Source organism: Camelus ferus, chromosome 21 (genome assembly GCF_009834535.1).
Source record: "Camelus ferus isolate YT-003-E chromosome 21, BCGSAC_Cfer_1.0, whole genome shotgun sequence".
NCBI classification, from domain to species: Eukaryota; Metazoa; Chordata; class Mammalia; order Artiodactyla; family Camelidae; genus Camelus; species Camelus ferus.
In genome coordinates, this window is record NC_045716.1 from 1155842 (window position 1) to 1177275 (window position 21434).

General features: G+C 43.0%; 1 protein-coding gene across 3 annotated transcripts in view; it reads left to right on the forward strand.

Annotated features, from left to right (window-relative positions):
* Positions 1 to 109: 109 nt before the first annotated feature.
* The window catches only part of COLGALT2 (collagen beta(1-O)galactosyltransferase 2), a 123487-nt gene continuing 102162 nt past the window's right edge, over positions 110 to 21434 (forward strand). For 2 of the 3 annotated variants that reach the window (XM_032463549.1, XM_032463550.1), the window contains exon 1: positions 11935 to 12553. In XM_032463549.1, coding sequence (XP_032319440.1) covers positions 12291 to 12553 — 263 coding nt within the window. In that variant the 5' untranslated portion in view covers positions 11935 to 12290. Of the gene's footprint in view, positions 2245 to 11934; positions 12554 to 21434 lie in introns of those variants that run through there. The other variant, XM_032463551.1, reaches the window with a different exon arrangement.

Below are 21434 nucleotides of genomic sequence, written 5' to 3' on the forward strand. Positions count from 1 at the left end.
CGGGAGGAGCGCTCGACGCCGGGAGGCAGGTTCCCTCCACCTCGCCTTCCGGCAAACGTAGCTGGAACCTGCGCGCACGCACTCTCCTTCCGCTCTGCGCTTGGCCACATCCGGGCGGATGCTGGCGTGGACGGGGTTCAAAGCTACGCCGAGCCTCGAAGCCCTGAACTCTGCCCACCCCAGCGCTGTTTGCAGCTCCTCTGAGACAGTGGGAATAAAGACTTAAGGCCTCTCTGCCGCCGCCGGCGTCGGGTCCAGATCTTCAGTTCCTGCGAACAGGAGGAGCCTCGTCCACCGTCCTGACATGTTAAGCCGAAGGGGTGGAAGTGGATGAGATCTCTGTAGAAGAAAGTGGAAGGAAGAAAGACCAGACTGCCAAGCACCGTATCTCTAGGGTGGGCCCACCTTTCAGCATCAGAGGAGCAGGAGTAAACACGAGTTGTTGAGTGTAAACACAAGCGGTCGGAACACTAGGATGCAAACTAGTAGAGAAGCATGTGACGTGGAAGCCAAGGCAGAGGAGTTCCAGACAAGCCGAGTAGGACGTTTTAAGCATTTATGGATGTAGTGTGAGTGATACGAGGAGACGCTGAAAGTTCGTTACGTTTTCATTGTATCCCTCTGCATGAAGTGATGAGAATAGACCTCAGGGCGGGGCCAGGGTCGGGGCAGGGGCTAGTTACGAAGAAATGACTTTCAAGAGTGAAAGTGCCAGGCAGGGATAGAACTTCTGCTTCCAAATGTGACAGACTAAGACCCTAGTGGACCAGGCCCCAGCAGAAAACAGCTATGAATTTGGACACAGTACAAAAAGCAACTACCCTAATATCCTAGGATGCAAACGGAAGCAGGCTGCCTCTGGTCAGGAGAGCAAGCTTGCTTGGAGAAGGGCAGTTAAGGAACCACACAGGAAAGTCCCCCTTTCCTTGGCGTTTAGCTTGGAGCTAAGTGCAATCCAGGAGGCAAGGTCTGCGGCAGCAGGGGTGCACAAGGGAAAACTCTCAGTTTTTCTTCTCTGGGGAACCAAAAAAGTGAAGCCAGGAAACTTTGAATGCTGAAGAGATTGGGAAATACCGAAAGGGCAGGAGCCAGAGAGCGGATCCCGAACTCCACTCACATCTCTGACAGACTCTTGAAGCAGAATCACAGCAGTTCAGTTAAAAACGAAAGATCTGAATTGAGACTAGAGTTGTCCCCCAAGAAACGGAGTTCACAGTTCAAATCCAGCCGAGAAATTAGCTGCAAATGCAAAGGAAATAACACTCCTTGCAGAGAAATAACACTCCTTGCAGAAAAATAACACAATCCAGAATCTCCACAACTTACCATTCATTAAGTCCAAGATATGATTCAAAATTACTGACAAAAATCAAGAAAATGAATCACATTTTCTAGAGTCCAATCACATTTTCTAGAGGTGAATCAGATGCTGAAAACTGACGGATAAGGATTTTAAAGTAACTATTATACCTCTCTTCAATGAAGTAAAACAAAACATGTTTTCAGTGAATGAAACTCTCAGAAGACCAAAAAAAAAAGAAAAACAAAACAAAACAAAACAAAAAAAAACAAAAAAAACAGCAGAGAAAAAGATAAAAGAATCAAATGGAAATTCTGGAACCAAAAATTAAAATTTTAGAAATAAAAAAAATCCACTGGTGGGTTTAACAGCCAAATGGAAATTGCAGAGGAAAAAATTAAACGAACTGGAGGGTAGAGCAACCATCCAGGAAATCATCCAAGGTGAACAACAAAGAGAAAAACGATTTAAAAAAAAATAAACAGAGCCTCAGAGACCTGCTACATGTTATCAAACAACCCAACATACATGTAAATGAAATACCAGAAGGAGAAAAGAAATAGAAGGGGGCAGAAAAAAAATTAAAGAAATTAAAAATTCCCCAAATTTGATGAAAGACAGAAATTTTTACGTACAAAATGCTAAATGAATACCAAGTGAAATCAACATGATGAAGTCCCTGCTGAAGTCAAACTGTTGAAAGCCAGATAAAAGCTTGAATGTATTTCTTTTAATGCATTACATACAGGGAGAAGTACATCCCATTCAGTGATGTAAAACCTCACGTGAAGATTCATAAATTGCCCTAGAATGTACCGCATTTGAATGAAATCACTAACCTTTGCCTCTACAAAGTAGCTGCTAAGCCCTGAAGAAGCGAATGACACTGAAATTAGTAAGCTCCTTGAAGCATGGAACACTGACACTAATTCAAGTAATTAGAGGTGAGTAAATCTTTCTGTCTCACCTCTAAAGGTTCCAATCAGTTCAGATAATGGTTTTTATAGAAGCATTTAAAAGCATTTTGTTCCTCATATGAGGGGAAATTTTATAAAGCCATAAGGCGATCCAATGGAATTAGGTACTATGAGAACAAATACTGTGGGAATAAATGGAAGATTTTAGCTTAAGTTTAAGGGAAAAAAGTGGGGGAGAGGTGTTTTATGGAATCCCAAAAGTATGAGGAAAGAACTATTAACTGTAAAAAGCAACATGCTAATGCTATCCTTAGGCAAATAGATGAAGTTCTATTGCTAAGAAAAATCATGATGCATTTAAGTGTAAATATTAAATGTTTCTGACCTTTAATGTCATTGTCTATTACAAAGAGTTGAAAAATGAAAATAGAATGTCCCTCGGCTTCCATATTAAGCAGTGGAAACTTATAAATAAATCTTGGTGATTGGGAGTGGCTAAGAAAGAAAGCAAAAGATTCGGGAACACTTAAAGAACCTAGTGTTTAAAGTCTAGTCAAAATGGCTATTGTGACAGTCTAGAGGGGAGTCCACCAAGAACAGGTTAGAGTTTCAGCTTCTGATTGATTGAAGAATGTCTCCTTTCATAAATGCTTCAATGGTTCACTATATTAGCGAACCAAAGAGGTTAGGGAAAAAGCTAGATAAGTAAGAACAAATGAAATTTCCCCTGAGTATACTGGATGTAATCAAATTCCGTGTAATCTGGCACTTCTCTACTGATTTCCCATCTTGATATCTGAGCCAGACCATTTTATTCTTACAAAAAACATCTAATGTCTAGGCAGAGACATATTAATTCAGTCAGAGTCTCCATAGGAAAAACGAACTTTGAATTGTCATGTGAATGTTTAGTGTGTTAAAAGAAAAGGCTTTTTTACGGTATTGTATAAGACAATGATCTCAAACCGAAAAATGTAGGCTAGCGTTCTGGATCAGCTTTTTAATTCATTGGTCGTGAGAATTCTCATATATATCTTGTTCCTTCTTTTGTACACAAAGCATACAATTTCCCATTCTCCGTGTTTCAAGAATAGGTGAAATGTTTTTAGTAAAATATTTAGAATGCTGTGATGTTTCAGTATTTGTATGCATGAGTATGTGTGAAGGATTTCATACGTATAAGAAAAGAATTTAGAATAATCAAAATGTGTCCTCTCCAGTTTCTCATAAATTTAAGACTGCAATCTAAATTCCCCATTTACAAAATCAGGATATAGTATATTTAATTTTTTTAAAAGATACTACGTACATTTGGAATGCAAAAAAACCCCAACAACAAAAATAAGGTACCTAGGATAAAGATGAGCAAGCCCTTTTTTGAGAACATTATAAACATCATTGAAGTATGTTTGTCCATTTATTTAGGCCTTCTGTAATGATCTTCAATAACATTTATAGATCAGTTTGGGGAAAATTGCCATCTTTACAGTACTGATCTATAAATTCTAGCAATTTCAATCATAGTCCCAACAGGGATATTCCTAATGCTTCATAAACTGATTCTGAAATGTGGGCCTAAAGGGCCAAAAATGACCAAGATCTTTCTGATGAACAAACTGGGAGAATATGTGATACTTCTGCAGGGATAGATAAACCAATGAAACCAAGTAGAGAGTCATACAAATATGGACAGGGATGACTTTGCAGATGCAATGCAGAGTTGAGGCAATGAATACACACACACACACACACACACACACACACACACACACACACACACAAGACGTTGGATCCCTAATTGCACCATAAACAAAATCTGATTTCTTCTCACCCCTCTTTTTAAAAAATTGAGATATAGTTGATTTACAATTTTATATTAGTTTCAGGTGTACAACATAGTGATTCAATATTTTTATACATTATACTCCATTTAAAACTGTTATAAAATAATGACTGTATTTCCCTGTGCTGTACAATATATCCTAGTAGGTTATTTATTTTATACACAGTAGTTTGTACCTCTTAATCTCATATCCCCTTCTTCCCTCTCCCCACTGGTAACCACTAGTTTGTTCTCTATATCTGTGAGTCTGTTTCTGTTTTGTTATATTCATTTGCTTGTTTTATTTTTTAGATTCCACATATAAGTGATAACATATAGCATTTGTCTTTCCCTGTCTGGTTTATTTCACTAACTGTATTACCCTCCAGGTCCATCCGTGTTGTTTCAAATGGCAACATTTCATTCTGTTTTTTTATGCCTGATTAATGTTCCATTGTATGTATGTATATGCCACGTCTTCTTTATCCATTCATCTGTTGATGGACACTTTGGTTGCTTCAGTATCTTGGCTATTGTAACTAATGATGCCATGAACGTTGGGGTGCATGTATCTTTTTGAATTGGTGTTTTCATTTTCTTCGGATATATACCCAAGAGTAGGATTGCCTGATCATATGGTAGTTCTATTTTTAGTTTTTTGAGGAACCTCCATACTGTTTTCCATAGTGGCTGCACCAATTTACATTCACCAACAGTGTACTATGGTTCTGTTTTCTCCACATCCTCACCAGTAGTTGTAATTTGTAAACTTTTTGATGATAGCCATTCTGAGAGATATGGGGGTGATATCTCCTTGTGGTTTTGATTTGCATTTCTCTGATAATTAGCGATGTTGAGCATCTTTTTATGCACCTGTTGGCCATACATATGTCATTTTTTTTTTTTTTGCAAAAATGTCTATTCCAGTCTTCTGGCTAAATTAGGCAACAGATCCAAAAAAAAAGATTGCTACAATTTACATCAAAGAGTGTTCTGCCTAAGTTTTCTTCTAGGAGTTCTATGGTTTCTGGTCTTACCTGTAGGTCTTTAACCCATTTTGAGTTTATTTGAGTGTATGGTATGAGAAAATGTTCTAATTTCATTTTTCTGCATGTAGCCGTCCAGTTTTCCAGCACCACTTATTGAAGAGACTGTCTTTTCCCCATTGTATATTTTTGCCTTCTTTTTCATAGATTAAATTGACCATGGGTGTGTGGGTTTATTTCTGAGCTCTCTATTTTGTTCCGTTGATCTATGTGTTATTTTGGGGCCAGTTCAATACTCTTAGATGACTGTAAACTGTAGTATAGTCTGAAGTCAAGGGGTGTGATACCTCCGGTTCTCCAGAATCTTCTTTCTCAAGATTGTTTTTGCTATTTGGGGTCTTTTGTGTTTCCATACACATTTTAAAATTACTTGTTCTAGTTTTGTGAAAACTGCCACAGATATTTTGATAGAGATGCTATTGAGCTTGTAGATTTCCTGTGGAAGGCTGTGCCCTTTGACCGCTTTCACCCATGTCCCTCGTCCCACGCCCCCGCCGCCACCAGCGGACTCTTTGTTTCTGAGCTTGGCTTTTTCAGATTCCATATATAAGAGTTCATATAATATCAACCTTTTTTCTGTCTGACTTATTTCCCTTAGCATAATGCCCTGAAATTTCATTCATGTTGTCACAAATGGAAGGATTTGCCCCTTCTTTTTTATGACTGATATATATCACATTTTCTTACTCATTTATACATCAACAGACATTTAGCTTTCCATGTCTTGGCTACTATAGATAATACTACAGTGAACATGCGGGTGCAGATGTGTCTTCAAGATAGTAATTTCAATATTTCAGTTTCTTCAGATCTATAGAAGTGGAATTCCTGGATCACATGGTAGTTCTATTTTAAATCTTTTAAGAAATGTCCATATGGCTTTCCATAGTGAGTGTACCAGCTTTTATTTCCACCAGCAGTGTACAAGTGTTACCTTTTCTTCACATCCTTGTCAGCATTTATCTCTTGTCTCTTTAATAATAGTCATTCTAATAGCTGTGAGGTGATATGTCCATGTGGTTTTGATTTGCATTTTCCTGACGGTTAGTGATGATTAGCACCTTTTCACGTACCTGTTGGCCATTTGTATATCTTCTTTGGGAAACTGTCTATTTGGGTCTTTTGCCATTTTTTAAATAGGATTATTTGGTTTTGTTGTTGGTGTTGGTGGTTGGGTTTTTTGTTTCTTGTTTGTTTGTTTTTACTATTGCAGTGCATGAATTTCTTATCTTGTTTTTCGTTATTTTTTAATTGAAGTATAGTCAATTAAAAATGTTGTGTTAGTTTCTGGTGTACAGCAAAGTGATTCAGTTTATATATATATATAATATTCCTTTTCATAATAGGTTATTACAAGATATGAATATGGTTCCCTGTGTTACACAGTAGAACCTTGTTGTTTATCTATTTTGTATATAGTAGTTAGTATCTGCAAATCCTGAACTCCCAATTTATCCTTCCCTCCTTTTCCTTGGTAACCATAAGTTTGTTTTCTATGTTTAGATTCCACATATAAGTGATATCATATATTTGTCTTTCTCTTTTTGGCTTACTTCACTTAGTATGATAACCTCTAGGTCCATCCATGTTGCCGTAAATGGCATTATTTCATTGTTTTTACAGCTGAGTAATATTCCATTGTGTGTATGTGTATATCTATCTATCTATCTATCTATCTATCTATCTATCTATCTACACCACAGCTTCTTTATCCAGTCATCTGTTAAAGGACATTTAGGTTGCTTCCATGTATTGGCTTTTGTATATAGTGCTGCTATGAACATTGGGGTGCATGTATCTTTTTGAATTAGAGTTTCCTCCAGATACATGTCCAGGAGTGGGATTGTTGGATCATATGGTAAGTCTGTTTTTAGTTTTTTAAGGAATCTCCATACTGTTTTCCACAGTGGCTACACCAATTTGCATTCTCACCAGCAGTGAGGAGGGTTCCGTTTTCTCTACACCCTCTCAGCATTGATCATTTGTGGACTTTTTAATGATGGCCATTCTGACCCTAGTGAGATGATACCTCATTGTAGTTTTGATTTGCACGTCTCTGATAATTAGTGATGTTGAGCATCTTTTCATGTGCCTCTTGACCATCTGTATGTCTTCATTGGAGAAATGTCGGTTTAGGTTTTCTGCCCACTTTTTCATTGGGTTCTTGTTTTGTTGTTATTGTTGTTATTGAGTTGTATGAGCTGTTTGTATATTTTGGAAATTAAGCCCTTGTCAGTCACATTGTTTGGAAATATTTGTTCCCATTCCATAGGCTGGCTTCCATTTTGTTTACAGTTTCCTTTGCTGTGCCAAAGCTTATAAGATTACTTAGGTCCCATGTGTTTATTTTTTGCTTTTATTTCTGTTGCCTGGGCAGACTGCCCTAGGAGAGCATTGCTACAATTTGTATCAGAGAACGTTCTGCCTGTCCTTATTTATTTTGGATATTAACTCCTTATCAGGTACATGGTTTGCAAATATTTTCTCCAAATATTTGCTTCTCCATGTTGTTGACTGTTTCTTTTGCTGTGTTGAGGCTTGTTAGTTTGATGTAGTCCTACTTGTTTATTTTTCCTTTTGTTGCCTGTGCTTTTGGTGTCATATAAAAAAAAAATCATCACCAATGTCAAGGAGCTTTTCCCCTGTGTCTTCTTGTAGGAATTTTATGGTTTTAGATCTTACATGTAAGTTAATTCTGAGTTAATTTTTCAAGCGGTGTAAAGGTCCAGTTTCAGCCTTTTTGCATGTGAATACTTTTCAGTTTTCTCAACACCGCTTATTGAAGAGAATATCCTTTTCCCTACTGAGTATTTGTGGCTGGCTCCCTTGTCAAGTTTTAGTTGACCACATATGCATGGATTTATTTCTGGGCTCTAAATTCTGCTCCATTGGTCTATGTGTGGGTTTTTATGCCAGTACCTTACTGTTGTCACTACTATAGCTTTGTATAGTTTGATATCAGCAAGAGTGGTGCCTCCAGCTTTGTTCTTTCTCAAGATTGCTTTGGTTATTTAGGGTCTTTTGTGGTTTCATATGAATTTTAGGATTGTTTTTTCTATTTCTGTAAAAACAAATGCCACTGGAATCTTGATAGGGATTGCACTGAATCTATAGATGGATGAGTAGTAGTGACATTTTAACAGTGTTAAGTCTTCCGATCCATGAAGATTCATAGTTCCATTTATTTGTGTCTTCTTCAATTTCTTTCATTAATATCTTATAGTTTACAGATCTCTTACTTCCTTGGTTAAATTTCTAAGTTTTTTAATGTTTTTGATGCTACTGTAAATTAGATTATCAGTAAATCAAATAGTTTGTGGTTAGTGTATAAAAAGGCAACTGATTTTTGCATATTGATTTTGTATACTGAAACTTTACTGAATTCATTTATTAGCTACCCCAATAAATAGAGTTTTGCAAAGATTGTGTAATCTACCATGGAATCGACTTCTGCACCAAGCTTTGTCTATGGACTAATTAAATCTATTCTACATCTCACACATAAGAACTACTGTTTTCATATTTTATACATGCAGTTATGATTAATAAAAGTACATTCTATTAATATGTCTTAGGAGCCTGCCAAGATAGGGGAAATTCCCATTTTCTTTGCTTGGCCATAATTAATTAACAGGCTTAGCTTGTAAATCAGTAAGGGGACCATTCAGAAAACTGAAATACACCCAGAAACGTCACCCATCTCGTCGCAGGGAAAGGGCAATGTCTGAAAGTCCCTGTGGCCTGGGCAGGATAGTCCAAGGACCTCCTTGTTCTCTGTGGCCGAGGCCAGAGCACATTGTGCCGGTATGTACGTGTTTGGTGGTTTCCAAAAGCACAATTGCTGTCGTGCACAGGGTCTTCTCTTTTTCCTTGCATTCAGAAAAGGTTCCTCCTTCTAAAAAGTAGTAGGAACTATTGTTTTAGATAATAAAATGAAGAACTTTGTTTTTGTATGTTCTTCATATGATTTATATGTTTAAAATTAGAATGGTTTTTAAAAATGTATTTAAGGTGAAATATTTAACCATATAAATTCAAAATTACTGAGTTTGAAAAATTGGGTATTTAAATTAAAACTTGGGGTTTGAGGCTTTACTCACCTGGAACCTGCCACGCTGCCCTGTGACAGTGACCATTCAGTATCTTTAAAATCAGATGAACATTTGAAAGCACTATGTAGGCCAACTAGACATCAGATATTTAGCTCATTTTTTTCCATTTTTAACCAAAGTGTTGACTTTTCTAGAAATGATCATATGTATAATTACATAAAATCATATAATATTCCCTCTCTTCCACTTCCCATCCTACCCTCGAGCACGTTCTACTCATTGCAATTTCTCTGTGCCATGGCTCTCATTCTTTATCCCCATCCACCTGAAATTCCAACCCCCCCACCACTGTCATTTTCCTAAAACATGCTACTCACTTTTCAATGCTCAGTTCAAAGACGTTTCTTTAATGAAGCATTTCCTGACCATCTTCATTCCCTCTGTATTCTCCTTTTCCACCATAACACGTATGCCAATTTATTATATTTATTCATTCATTCAATCGATCTTAATTATCCATGCATTTCCAGCACTGGTGCCTTGGCACAGAGTAGGCACTGAGAAAATGTTGGAACAAATCAGTGAATACAGTTTAAGAAACATAGCTGATCCTTTTAAATGGCACAAAGGAATGTAGTTTCAGTTTGTATAAATGTGTTTGGAACTGGAAAGCATTTGTCTATGGTAACTGTTGTATAGCTTTTGGAGGCAGGCCAGAGCACAGACAAAGCTTTGAAGTTTGAACAGTTGAATTTTAGCCTTCCCTTCCTCAGTCGCTGCTCTTTTCCTCCCTCCACCCTCCCATAGCCTTGCCTTCTCTTGGACCCAGTGTCCTCAAGCCCACATATCAAGAACCCATAGGACTTGCTTTGTCATCACATGAGGATCCCACTCAGTTCCCTTCATCAGAGCTTCTCGCGGCGCACCTCGGCCAAGGAACTGAGAGTCAGAGCTCTGACTTAATGAGTTCACACAAATGTAGGAATGACTACTGCCTGATATTCTTCCCTCCAGTATTTTCATGTTGAAAATGACATATTTATCAATTCAAATGAATGTTTATATTGTAGGGATTTGGGGCTGGATAAGAAAATGGAATAAAAAAATCCAGGTAGAAACAAGCCCTGCTGATTCAGCCAGGAGACTCGGTCCTCCAGCTCTGGCCTAGCAGGATAAACGGGGCGGGACACCGTCTCCCCCTTTTTCTAGGGAGGAAGGATTCAAACACTCAACATCCGAATGATTGACACTGAGAAATTTTGTAAATGTTTGTTGAATGAAAAAATAAGGCAGGCATTTGAAAATGTTTTCACATAGGAAGAAATTGATGTCCAGAGAGATCGAGTCTCCAAAATCACACAAAGAGTAAGTGACACACGTGAGACAAAAATTTAGCTCCAACTCTAAGCGTCCCTTGCTCTTTCTGGCATGTGACTCCTGCCCAAAGGCAGCTGTTCCCTCCTCTGCTTGGCTGCTGGAGCCACAGACACTGCAAGATTCTTTCCTGCAAGAAGCCCTCTGCCCATCTCAGAGGCCCTGCCTCCGCCACGGTTGCACTGAGGATGATAGTCAAAGAGGTTTTGTTGTTCCAAGTCCCCTGTGCTGGCACAGTGAGGTGAGGGGAGGTGAGCAAAAGTGCTTACTTTCAACATTCAGGCAAGAACTGTGGGGACAGTCTGTTAGCAGTGGAGACAAGGAGATGCATGTGGCTTCCAATTCAACAAATTTTCCATGGAAAGAGCATTATAAGCAATGCATTTTAAAAAACATAATTGGCTTTTATTCTTAGACAAGTTTTTACAGATGAACTGTTTTGTAACATTGATTCTATTAGGGAAAAAAAAAGCCATCCAAGATTTGCATCACTGATTTTTAAAGAATTTATGGCATAAATCTGATTAGTATGATGGGGACTCCACTTTCCCAAAGCTTCCTCTCCTTGCTCCCCACCCCACAACCCCCATCTTTAAAATGATCCAGGGAGGAAGTCTAATAGTTGCCAAGAAAGATGGATACAACTAGTAAAAAAGACTGCGGGACGGTGCTGAGGGCAAGCTGGGGTTGGAGGGCATGAAGGTGCACTGGTATCAATCCAATCCTGCGTACAGACTGATCAAAGTCTATACAGTTTCACAGAGAAGGCACCCAGATTTCATTGCTAGCTTTCCTTCCGTTACATTCAAGAGTAAATGTCCCATGGCAGTGTACCCTAGCAATTCATTTTACCTGCTAATTGTGTTCTTCCATAACCTCTTCTTTTCTTCCTCCTTATACCTGTCCTCCAACGTGTATAGATTTTCTCCTTTCTTTGTCACTCTGTCTCTTTGAGTCATTAAGGAAGAAGAAAACCATCTAAGCGAATCTCCTCTTTAACATGCCACCCTGTCGAGAAGCTCAGGACCGCGGCTTGGCCGGTGGAGACACTTGCCCCACAAGAGGCTTTCTTTTAATTTCCCGAGTTCGATCTGGCTCTAAAATTCTCCAGCTCTTCCAACTTGATCTTATCGGGGGTCTACTAGTCAAGAATGAATTTAAAGAGAACTTGAGCGTGTAAGGAAATGCAAACATTATGCCTTTGTGGAAGTTAAAAAAATTGTTTATCTTAGTCATGAATCACTGGGTGACTTTCCATTTTAGAACTCTACCCGTTTAGTCAATAGGTGCATTATGAAAAGCTGGATACATTGCATCACTGTGAAGGACTTTAGACTGCGGTTTGCAAAAGCAGAATAAATTTTCTCGGAGTTGCACCGCTATGTACACGCGCGCGCGCGCACACACACACACACACACGCCCGCATTCACACGCCCATCGGCAGACGCGGCCACACCTCACAGTTCTTGGGGGAAGCCGCAGACCTCAGCTGTACAGGCTGAGTCTGGGCTAGAGGAACGTTCCGCGGGACTCGGGACAAACAGCCGCACAGACACGACTGTCTGCGAGCCCGAGCCGCAGGCGAGCACCGGCGGCGGCAGGTCCCGGGGTCCCCGGCGGCCAGGCCCGGGCGGGGCGGCGGCGGCGGCGGCGGCGGGAGGGTCCCCCGCTGCCGAGGTGGTGCCAGCGCGCGCGCGCCAGCCGCCTCCCCTCCGCCCCTCGCCGCCAGCCTCGGGCATCCTCGCCGGGCTGTCCCGCCGCGCGCCACGGCCCTGAACATGGCCGCGCGCCCCGCGGCCCCCCTCGCCTGGGCGCTGCTGCTCCTGTCCGGGGCTCTGTTCCGCGGCGGCTGCCGAGGGCGCTTCGCCGCCGAGCCTGACTCCGAGGACGACGCCGAGGAGGCGCTGGTTTTCCCCGAGTCGCCCCTGCAGAGACCCACGGTGCTGGTGGTTGTTCTCGCGCGCAACGCTGCGCACACGCTGCCTCACTTCCTCGGCTGCCTGGAGCGGCTAGACTACCCCAAGGACAGGATGGCCATCTGGTGAGCCGGCTGCGCGGGCAGAGGCGGGGGTGGCGTCCGGGGTGCCCGAAGTGCCGCCGCGGGGCCAGGGGACCTCTCGGGGCACGCGGGAGACGTGGTGCGCACACCCCTCGCCGCCGGCGCGGGTCCTGGCGGATCCGCAGTGGGTTGGGGAAGGACGCGCGGGTCTGTGTGCGCATCGGGTGCTAACGGGGATAAGCAGCCCGTCCCGAGCTCCCACGGGGAGAGTGTGGACGGGGGTGACCTCGATCCTCTCCCCGACGGGGCTGGGGAGACCCGGTGAGAGTGCTAGCTTCTCCCCCTTTCCGTTCCCGAGGTTTCTCTTTTCCCTAACCTCATATCCCTCGCCCTGGAGTGAGGGAATGAGGATGCCGGTCGCCGCCGGCCCCTCCAGACGCGACGTCGAATGTAACAGCGGCCGACAAGGGGAGCTCTTGGGTGGCTGGGGTGGCTGGGGTGGCAAAGCGTGCGCCGCCCTTGCTTCCCTGTACCGTGCTCCTGCTCCCACCTCAGAGGCTGGCAAGAGTGGCTCCTGGTGATCCCCGGGTAGTTAGGGAAGGGGGAGAGGGGATCAGGACCCAGAGTTGGAGGCCAGCGGGGACCCGCGGTGTTTCCAACCACACCACCACCACCACCGGGGATGCTGCCTGCTCTGAGCGCTCCAGGCTGACCCGCCCGCCCGTGCATCTTCCCTGGGGCTGCTTGCCCGCCACATATGCTAACCTCGTGGGGGCGCCCTAGGCTACTGCGTCCTGGAGCCCCACTCGGGGAGGCAACAGCCAAGTCTTGTTGCCCTTAGGATAGAGCCCCGAGCCAGGTTCCTGTGTTTGCTGCGGCGGGGAGGGCCAGGGCATTAGTGCGGGTGGCTGCCCACCTCAACTTTAGGACTTGGTCTAGCCCCGCATTTTTTATTTTTTTAAAAGCAGGTATCAGAGGGTAGGAAGTTGGTGGCCAGGTGAACCAGATGGAGGAGGAGGTGGGCCCCTCCCAGGGAGATAGGCAGCTAGGTGCATGGACAAGAGGCTTCTGGTCCCCTGAGGAAGACAGCCCAGGTCACTGGGGGCAGTTTCTATCGTGTGTTGATAAAGGGAGCTGTCCACAGGCAGGACACATCCTTAAAGCCTCTTGGGCAGAAAAGGAAAAGGAAGGGTAAAGCTGTAGCTGACATTGGCCGCCTAAGGGGGAGAGGCGCCGAGGTGAGAAAGCAAACATGCGATATAGTGCCGCACTGTGCTATACACTGCTGCGCTACATACCCTGCTATACGTGCCGGCCGCCACGGAGCCGGGCGTGCTGGGTGGAGGGGGGGACATTAGTGCAGCCAGGTTTTAAACCAGAATGAAGGATTTTTTTTTTAACCATTTCAATACCAAAAGAAAATTTCACAGACATCAGTTCTTAGATGCTTTTTTCAAAAGGGATGTTTTGCAGTATGGCCTTGGTCTTCCTGCATTGTGCGGTTTTAAGGAACGTCTCATCAGTGGCTGTAGGAAGCTAGGGGAGAAGCAAGCGCAGGGCACAGGCTTTGCTACCTGATGTACCGACATTGCCCCTTTTCTCGTGCAGTAAACTTTTAAAAGAGACCCTATAACCCTTATGTTACAAATGAGGAACATGAAACTTGGCTCAGTGCAGTAACTCAGTCACAGAACTGATAAACGGTGGAACTGGAGTTTAAGCCTGAAGACCACCCAAGAAAAGTAGTGGTGGGAACATGATATAAGCAAAATGTGTATAAACCTATCAGCTACAGATTAGGAGATTTGAGGGTTTTTGTCACTAGCTTGATGTGTGTTTTTTAGGCCAGTTGCTTGGGATCTGTAGACATCAGTTTCCTCATCAATAAAATGAGGGAATTGGAATCGATTATTTCAAAAGATTCTTTCCAGCTCTTGACTTGTGTAGATTTTGTAACATGGTCAGCGTCACCCAGCAGTGGTTGTACGTCCTGAGTTCCCTGGGTGTCCCAGATTCTGTGGCCTGAGGTGTTCGCTTTGGATGGGCAGTGCTCCAGTTCTGCACAGACCTTGGGGGTCTTTCCCTTCACCCTTGTGCATGGTCCCTGTGACTGCCTTTATGATCAGTGTTGGAAAGTTTGGGTAAGGCCTTGGGCAACCCCTCCTTTAGCCACTGAAGTCTCTTCTTTCAGTTAAAAATCAAAATCCACTAAAGTTTCTTCTTTGGCTTAAATATCACATATAATTTATTAGGTAATAATAAAATGCCAGTTTTAAAATAGTCCTTTATAGCTTTCAGAATACTTTCATCAACTGTTATCTCATTTGATCCTTACTCCCATCCTGTAAAGAAGCAGAATTATCTCCATTTCACAGAAAATGTTGTCTTAAGTAACTGACTTAACAGCAGATTGTATTTACTTATTAATTTCACAAATATTTAATAATAAGAGCCCACATTCTTCTAAGCACTTTATGTTTATTTTCTGGTTTCATCTTCACAATAACCCTATCAGGTATATATTATTATTATACCCTTTTACAGATGAGAAAACTGAGGTACAGAGAGGTTGTCCAAGCATGTGCTCCTAATGATGTTTTTGGTGAGAACCAGGCAGTATGCCAGGTTTGGGCTGAAAAAGATTGGATAGATGTGGCTCCTCATAGACCAATATGTTTATTTTTTAAACTGGGCAGTGTAAGGTGATCTGAATGGCATTTATAGGGTGAGTGCCAAAAAGACTTCTCAATCATATTGGGGTCCTGGAGGGCTTCTTGAGAAGAGTTGACACTCAGTTTTGAAGGAAAAATAGGAATCCACTAAAATCTGGGAAGGAAGGAAGGTTCCAAGAAGAGGGAATGGCAAGATGAGTAAAAAGGTTGGGGTGCTCACCAGATACTGGGATGCTAGCCAGAGTTTCCTGTCAGGGGAGGGCAAGTGAATGGCAGGTCTGCAGATGCAAATCTCCACACTCATGGCACTGCACCACCGGGGCTGCTGACGTTGGGGCTGGGGGAGTATTTGGCCAGGAGGGTGATGGGATATAACCCTCCAGGAGAAGGTGGTACCTCAGTTCAGGATGCTGCAGCTTTGTGGGGCTTCTGCCAGTTACTTACCTCTACTCTCTCAGTCCAAGGCTCTACTCAGCATTCTGAGATGCTGAACTGACTAGTACCCACTCTGCAAAGCCAGCACACGCTGATGTCAGAAATGGTCAGGGTCAGAATGGCCATGAGCTACCCAGAACTTTATAAGACAGAACCGTGTTAGAGCGCAGGGGCCTGGGCTGCCGGCTTCCATTTAACCTTATTTTAGTAACTCTCTGTATACTCACTTTTCTCATTCATCTGCGTCCCTCTAACAGTGGCTGGAGGAGCACCTGGTAAGACTTCTTTCCTGCATGAATAATTGAGAACCTAGTCAGGCTTGCCGGTGGTGAGGCTTTTTTTTTTTTTTTTTCTCCTCTCACTTAAAATTCTAGACCAGATCTGCACTGAGTATCAAGAAACTGACCTGAAAACTTTTTGAGAGATTTAGTGAGTTATCTCAATTAGCATCAAGTTTATTTGGAATCGATTGAATTAAGGAAAGTTTACATTTTAGAGATAATCTGTACCAGCAAAAAGGAAAACATGTCACATTTACCTATCTGATCACCAAAGCCCACCAAGCTGATTGTTTTCCTTCGAATATCACAACTTTGTGGTGAGGAACTGAGATTTTCCTTGTGTTCTAATTAAAACCTGCAGTCGGTTAACGGGATCACTGCTGTGCCGAGATGAAGGGAACCGTGTACATAGTGACATGCGATGCAGTGCACTTCAGTGGCCTTTCTTTTATTCGGTGGAGCCATGAACAGTGGCCTTAGCAGCAGAGGGAAGGCTGACCTCATCCCCTTGCCCAAACCTATGATTAAGGAGGGCAGTGCCAAGTAACATGATGATGAAAAATGGAGCAGGGCACAAGAAACAACGTTTGACCCAAGAGATACATCAGGTTTGTCTTCGGAGAGCTTGCTGTTCTTTGTGGGAAGACAGTTGGGATCCCCAGAGTCTGTGGAATCACAAGGCATAACGGCCATGTAATTACAGAACAGTTTGGGCATTTCATTTGGTAGAGTTTTGAAAAGTAATATGTAGGCTGACTTGGAAACCATCGTATGGCTTCTCAATAGAGCAGTGGGTTTCTGTTGACATAAACATTAACGATGGTGAACTTCTGCTTGTTCTGGCCTACTGAGGCTGCTTGACATTTTTTTTTTTAAATTTTTAATTGAAGTACAGTCAATTACTTTTGCACACAAACTTTCTCTGTGCAGTGTTTGAGGATTAGCTTGGATTTACCACATTTTGATGTCCAACTAGTAGTGTTTTGGTGAATGTTTAGCTTGATACACTAATCTAAGTGTGTTTGTAAAGTGTTCCAAACTACTAGGAATGATAGTTCTCAGCACCAACTGTGAGCGCAATGTCACATGTTATCACTATAATCTTGACATTAAATGTTTATATTGTCACTATAGACAGAAGTATCAGCTCATGGCTGAAACCGTAAATGGTGCTTTAGTCTCCTTCTCTTCGTTAGCCAAGTTTCCTCATCTCACCCACTCCTTTTCCTTAGTTTTCCAGCCTGGTAGTTTAGTGCGGAGGGGAAAGTATGAAGCTTAGAGTCAGACTTTGGCTCAAATCTCCTGTGTGATCGTGGGCACATCAGTGAAGTTCTAAGCCTGCCTTCCTCATCTGGAAACGACTAATAACACCTACCTCGAAGAGTTATTGTAACAAGCAAATGAGATAATGCATTACAATGTCTTTTACACAAGTGCGACTGAATAGAGAATGACTGCCATTTCCCATACATCTTTTCCTTTTTGTCTCATCTCCCTACCTTTCTCTTCCCAAATGAAGATTTTAAAAAAGAGCATGTGTTCAGAAGGAGCTCTTTTGATTTTCTTCCTTCTAATGAAAAGTCATCAGCATGATGCACACTGACATTCATGGAGGAGCTGTTGTAGAATGTCCACTGTGCTATGATGCCTGAGTTACTCCTGACAACGGCACCAGGTGCAAAGTGTCATCACTGTCCTCACGTTACCAGGGAAGGAACTGAAGCACAGAGAATTTAAGTGACTTGCCTGAGGTCAGAAGGCTAGCGCGTGGTGGAGCCAGGATGTGACTCGGGCAGCTCATGTCACAGACTGAGTACAGATGGTCTGTTTAAGATCAAGAAAGGACCAATTAGTTCTAGTTTTTGCTTCTGTCAGTTGACCCAACTTGGGAAGATAAGAGCGCCAGTGTTTCTTTCAGAGAAGAATGGCCCCTTCTGCTTGAATGACACAAGGGACTCGGTGGTTCCCTTCCGCTGTCTTGATAATTTTGTCACTTGGCTTAGGCACTTTTTAGTTACTAGGAACAGAATGAGATTTAAAAATGCAGGTCACTCGCTATGATCACAGCCCCATAAAGAAACACAGCAACAGAAAGAAATGTATCAAGAATTGTTAGTGACCAGTGAGTGCGGTAGCACTATTCGTATGTGTGGTGGCTGCAGCGCTTTGGGTTCATGTTGGCAAGACAGAGGGTCAGTTTTTTATTAGTGTTCTTCGATTTGGTTAACACCCAAACTCAATTTTCTTCCAAATAGTTGGATAACACTATCCATCTTTCCTCCACCCTACAATTTCGAAACACGATTGGACCTCAGAATTATGTATTTCCTTTGGGTAAAAACTGAAGTCACCTGTCTTATCACTTGAGTTTACACAAATTGCTTGCAGAGTTAGAATGGATGCCTACATTGTCCTGGATCCTTTTGTTAGCTTCCTTGGACGGGGAAACGAAAGCACAGGGAAGTGAAGGGATTTCCCCCCCAGTATATTACATCATGAGTAAGTGTCAGGGTAAGAGAGCAGATTTCTAGATTTCGAACCCTGTATGGCTGTTTTAATGTTGGTTATTTTATAACGAAGGTCATTCGCGGTTCAAAGGAGCATGCCAGTCATTCCAGGTGGGGCTTGGTTTTATATATTTGTCTTCAGCTCCTTTCTCCAGGTGATCCCACCACGGACGTCCTTTGTGATCCCTGGTACGCAGGCGTGCTCCTTGGGGCCCTCGCCCTTGACCGTCTCTGGCGGGGGCAGGAATGAACAGTGAAGGCTCTGTAACCCAAAAGGCTGTTGGTTGTGCCTTGGTCGCTTTTTCAACACTTAAGTGTCCTCGTGGGTCCTATCACTGTGTGGCATGTCTTCACGTCTACAGCGCACTGTGGTGGGACCATGACAAGGCTTATAGAGGGGCTATAGTAGAACCATTATGAGGTTCATTTCTGCATGTTTCTTCAAATAACGTAACAATATACAGTGCAGTTAAAGTCTGAGCGAAAATGACTGGCCTCTGGTTGTTAGTTCTCTTCCCCAGTCACCATATCAAGAAGAGGTTTCACTCTGTGTGTTTAAATCATAGCTATTATTCATCAGGAATTACAAAATATGTGCATTGTAGACATCTTGACATTTTTATTCTCAAAGGAGTGACTTGTTCATTGAATTGCGTTTCCATTGTTAGCATATCAAAAATTGCTGATTAAAAAAATAAGAAGGCTAAATCCTTTAGCGTCCTTGCAGATTTAGTCATAGCAATTTAATTATTTTACGAATTTTCTTTCCTGATGTTTTCTTTTTTAAATTGAAAAAGTAATACCCTCCCATAGTAAAAATTTGAAGAGTGTGAATGGGAATAGGACAGAAAGTTAATCTCCCTTCCACTCCGTACCACCTGCCAGGGGCAGCCGTTGTTAGCAGGTTTTTGTGTATTCTTCTAGAAACTTCCTGTGTATATCTATCTCCTTTTAATGTTAACCCAGTGTGAGCATTTGACATATCCTGTTTTACACGCATTTTTTTTTTAATGCATCTACCTCTTCATCCCAGATTCTTTCAGCTGCTGGCCCATCTGTACCCACACCCTGGCTGGCACGGGGTCAGCTTCACACAACGCGTGTTGCAGGCAGTTACTCTGAACCCCTCCCTGACTACACCCATCCTGCTCTCTTGTTCTTGAGTCTCTGGCCCCAACCCATTTTTTGAAAACCCTGTTTTATGAAGTATAAAATGTGTCCCCAAAGTGCATTTATCATAAATGTATAACCAGGTAACTTTTCGCAAACCAGACGCTCCCAGTCAGCAGCACCTGCCCCACCAGGCCTGCATTTGGACGCAGCAACCGTTGTGGGGCTGAGTAGCTGCTGTCCCCTGGGCCTTGTCCAGGGAGTCAGGTCCCCATTAGGCCCACCCTGTGTGCCCTTGCAATCGGCCCCTGCTGTCTGACTCTTTGACGTGGCTCGCCGGGCCCCACAGGCATTTGGATGGTGACCCTTGTCCCGGCTCAGGCCCCTCAGGAGCCCTCATAACTGCTCTCTAGAACCAGCAGGGTTGGCAGGCTGCCAGCGAGTGACCTAGTGGTAAAAGGATCAGGGTTGTAGTACCTACCCCTCAGCTCTCCGCCCCCATGGTTGGAAAGCTGTGTGTTAATGTTTCTGAAGGTACAAAAGCATCTCATTATGGGTAGTAATTGGAAAGACAGGCAGAATATAAATAGAGTGGCTGTAATTAATGCACTGGAACTTGCTGCCGTTCAGAGCCATGAAAACTCGGCATTTGTGGTGGTGACATTCGCCAAGCCTCTTGCATGAATTAAACCTCAGATTTGGCCGGAGGGCATTTCCTTTCCTCTCGAGGAGCATTGTACAGAAATCATTTTGGACTTAGACTTCTAATAATAGCTTCCTGATACCCTGCCAAGGCTGAACTTATGATTTTACAACACATTTCATTTAATTGAGGCAGTAGTTATTATTTTAGTTGTTGGTCAAATTCAGCAAGCCGAGGCCTGTCCCTGACTTGCTGGTTTAGCTGATGAGATTTTGTTCCTCTGCAAACATAATGCAAAACACTTCCCCTCCCCCTAGCATGTTCTGATTAGTTTCAAGACCCCTTAGAAGATGTGCATTTTAGAAACATAAATGTTAACGTAAGTAATGACCCTGGGTGGCACGTCCCTTGGAGGATGGCAGAGGGCTGAGTGTGGGCCCAGGCCACCGATGAAGCATTCTCATGAGTACTTGGTTTAAGCGATAAGTTGGCTATTTTGGAAGAATTCTGTAACTTCTAGGTTGGATCACTTCAGAGTCTATTGAGGGACATGTCAGGTTGGAGAGAGAAAGTTCCTTAAATGGCGATTCCCCCATTTTGGCTCTTGCCATGATCTGAATGTTTGTACCTCCCCTCCGCCCCCAAATTCACATGCTGAAATCCTAAAGTCCTAAAATGATGGTGTTAGGGGGTGGGGCCTCTGGGAGGTGCTTAAGTCATAGGGGTGGGGCTCTCATGAATGGGATTAGTGCTCTTATAAAAGAGGCCCCAGAAAGACCCCCTCACCCCTTCCTTCCACCACGCGAGGACAGAGCAAGGAGGCCACACCCTGGAAGAGGGCCTTCACTAGAGCCCAGCCATGCTGTCATCCTGACCTTGGACTTCTAGCTGCCAGAACTCTGAGAAATACATTTCCATTGCTTGTAAGCTACCCCGTCTGCAGTGTTTTGTTATAGCAGCCGGAATAGACCAAGACAGCTGTCAAGCCCAAGAAAACCATACAGGCAGCCCACAGTGCCTGCATTCCAGGCAGTGAGGAGGTAGAACCCTTTCTTTCCAGCCCCCTTTCTTTCTGAGAGTGACTGTGTACATTTTGGAGGTGGGGAGGGCAGAGGGCTACGTCAAGCTTTCCTATTCTCACGGGGTGAGAGATGATTCTGAGAGAGGGGCATGTATGGATGTATGTAGATTGACATTCTCCGTAAAAGTCATATTAAGTGAGAGATTGCTGCTTTTTGGGGTCTTGGGAAAGGCAGGATTTTCTGGAGACTAGCA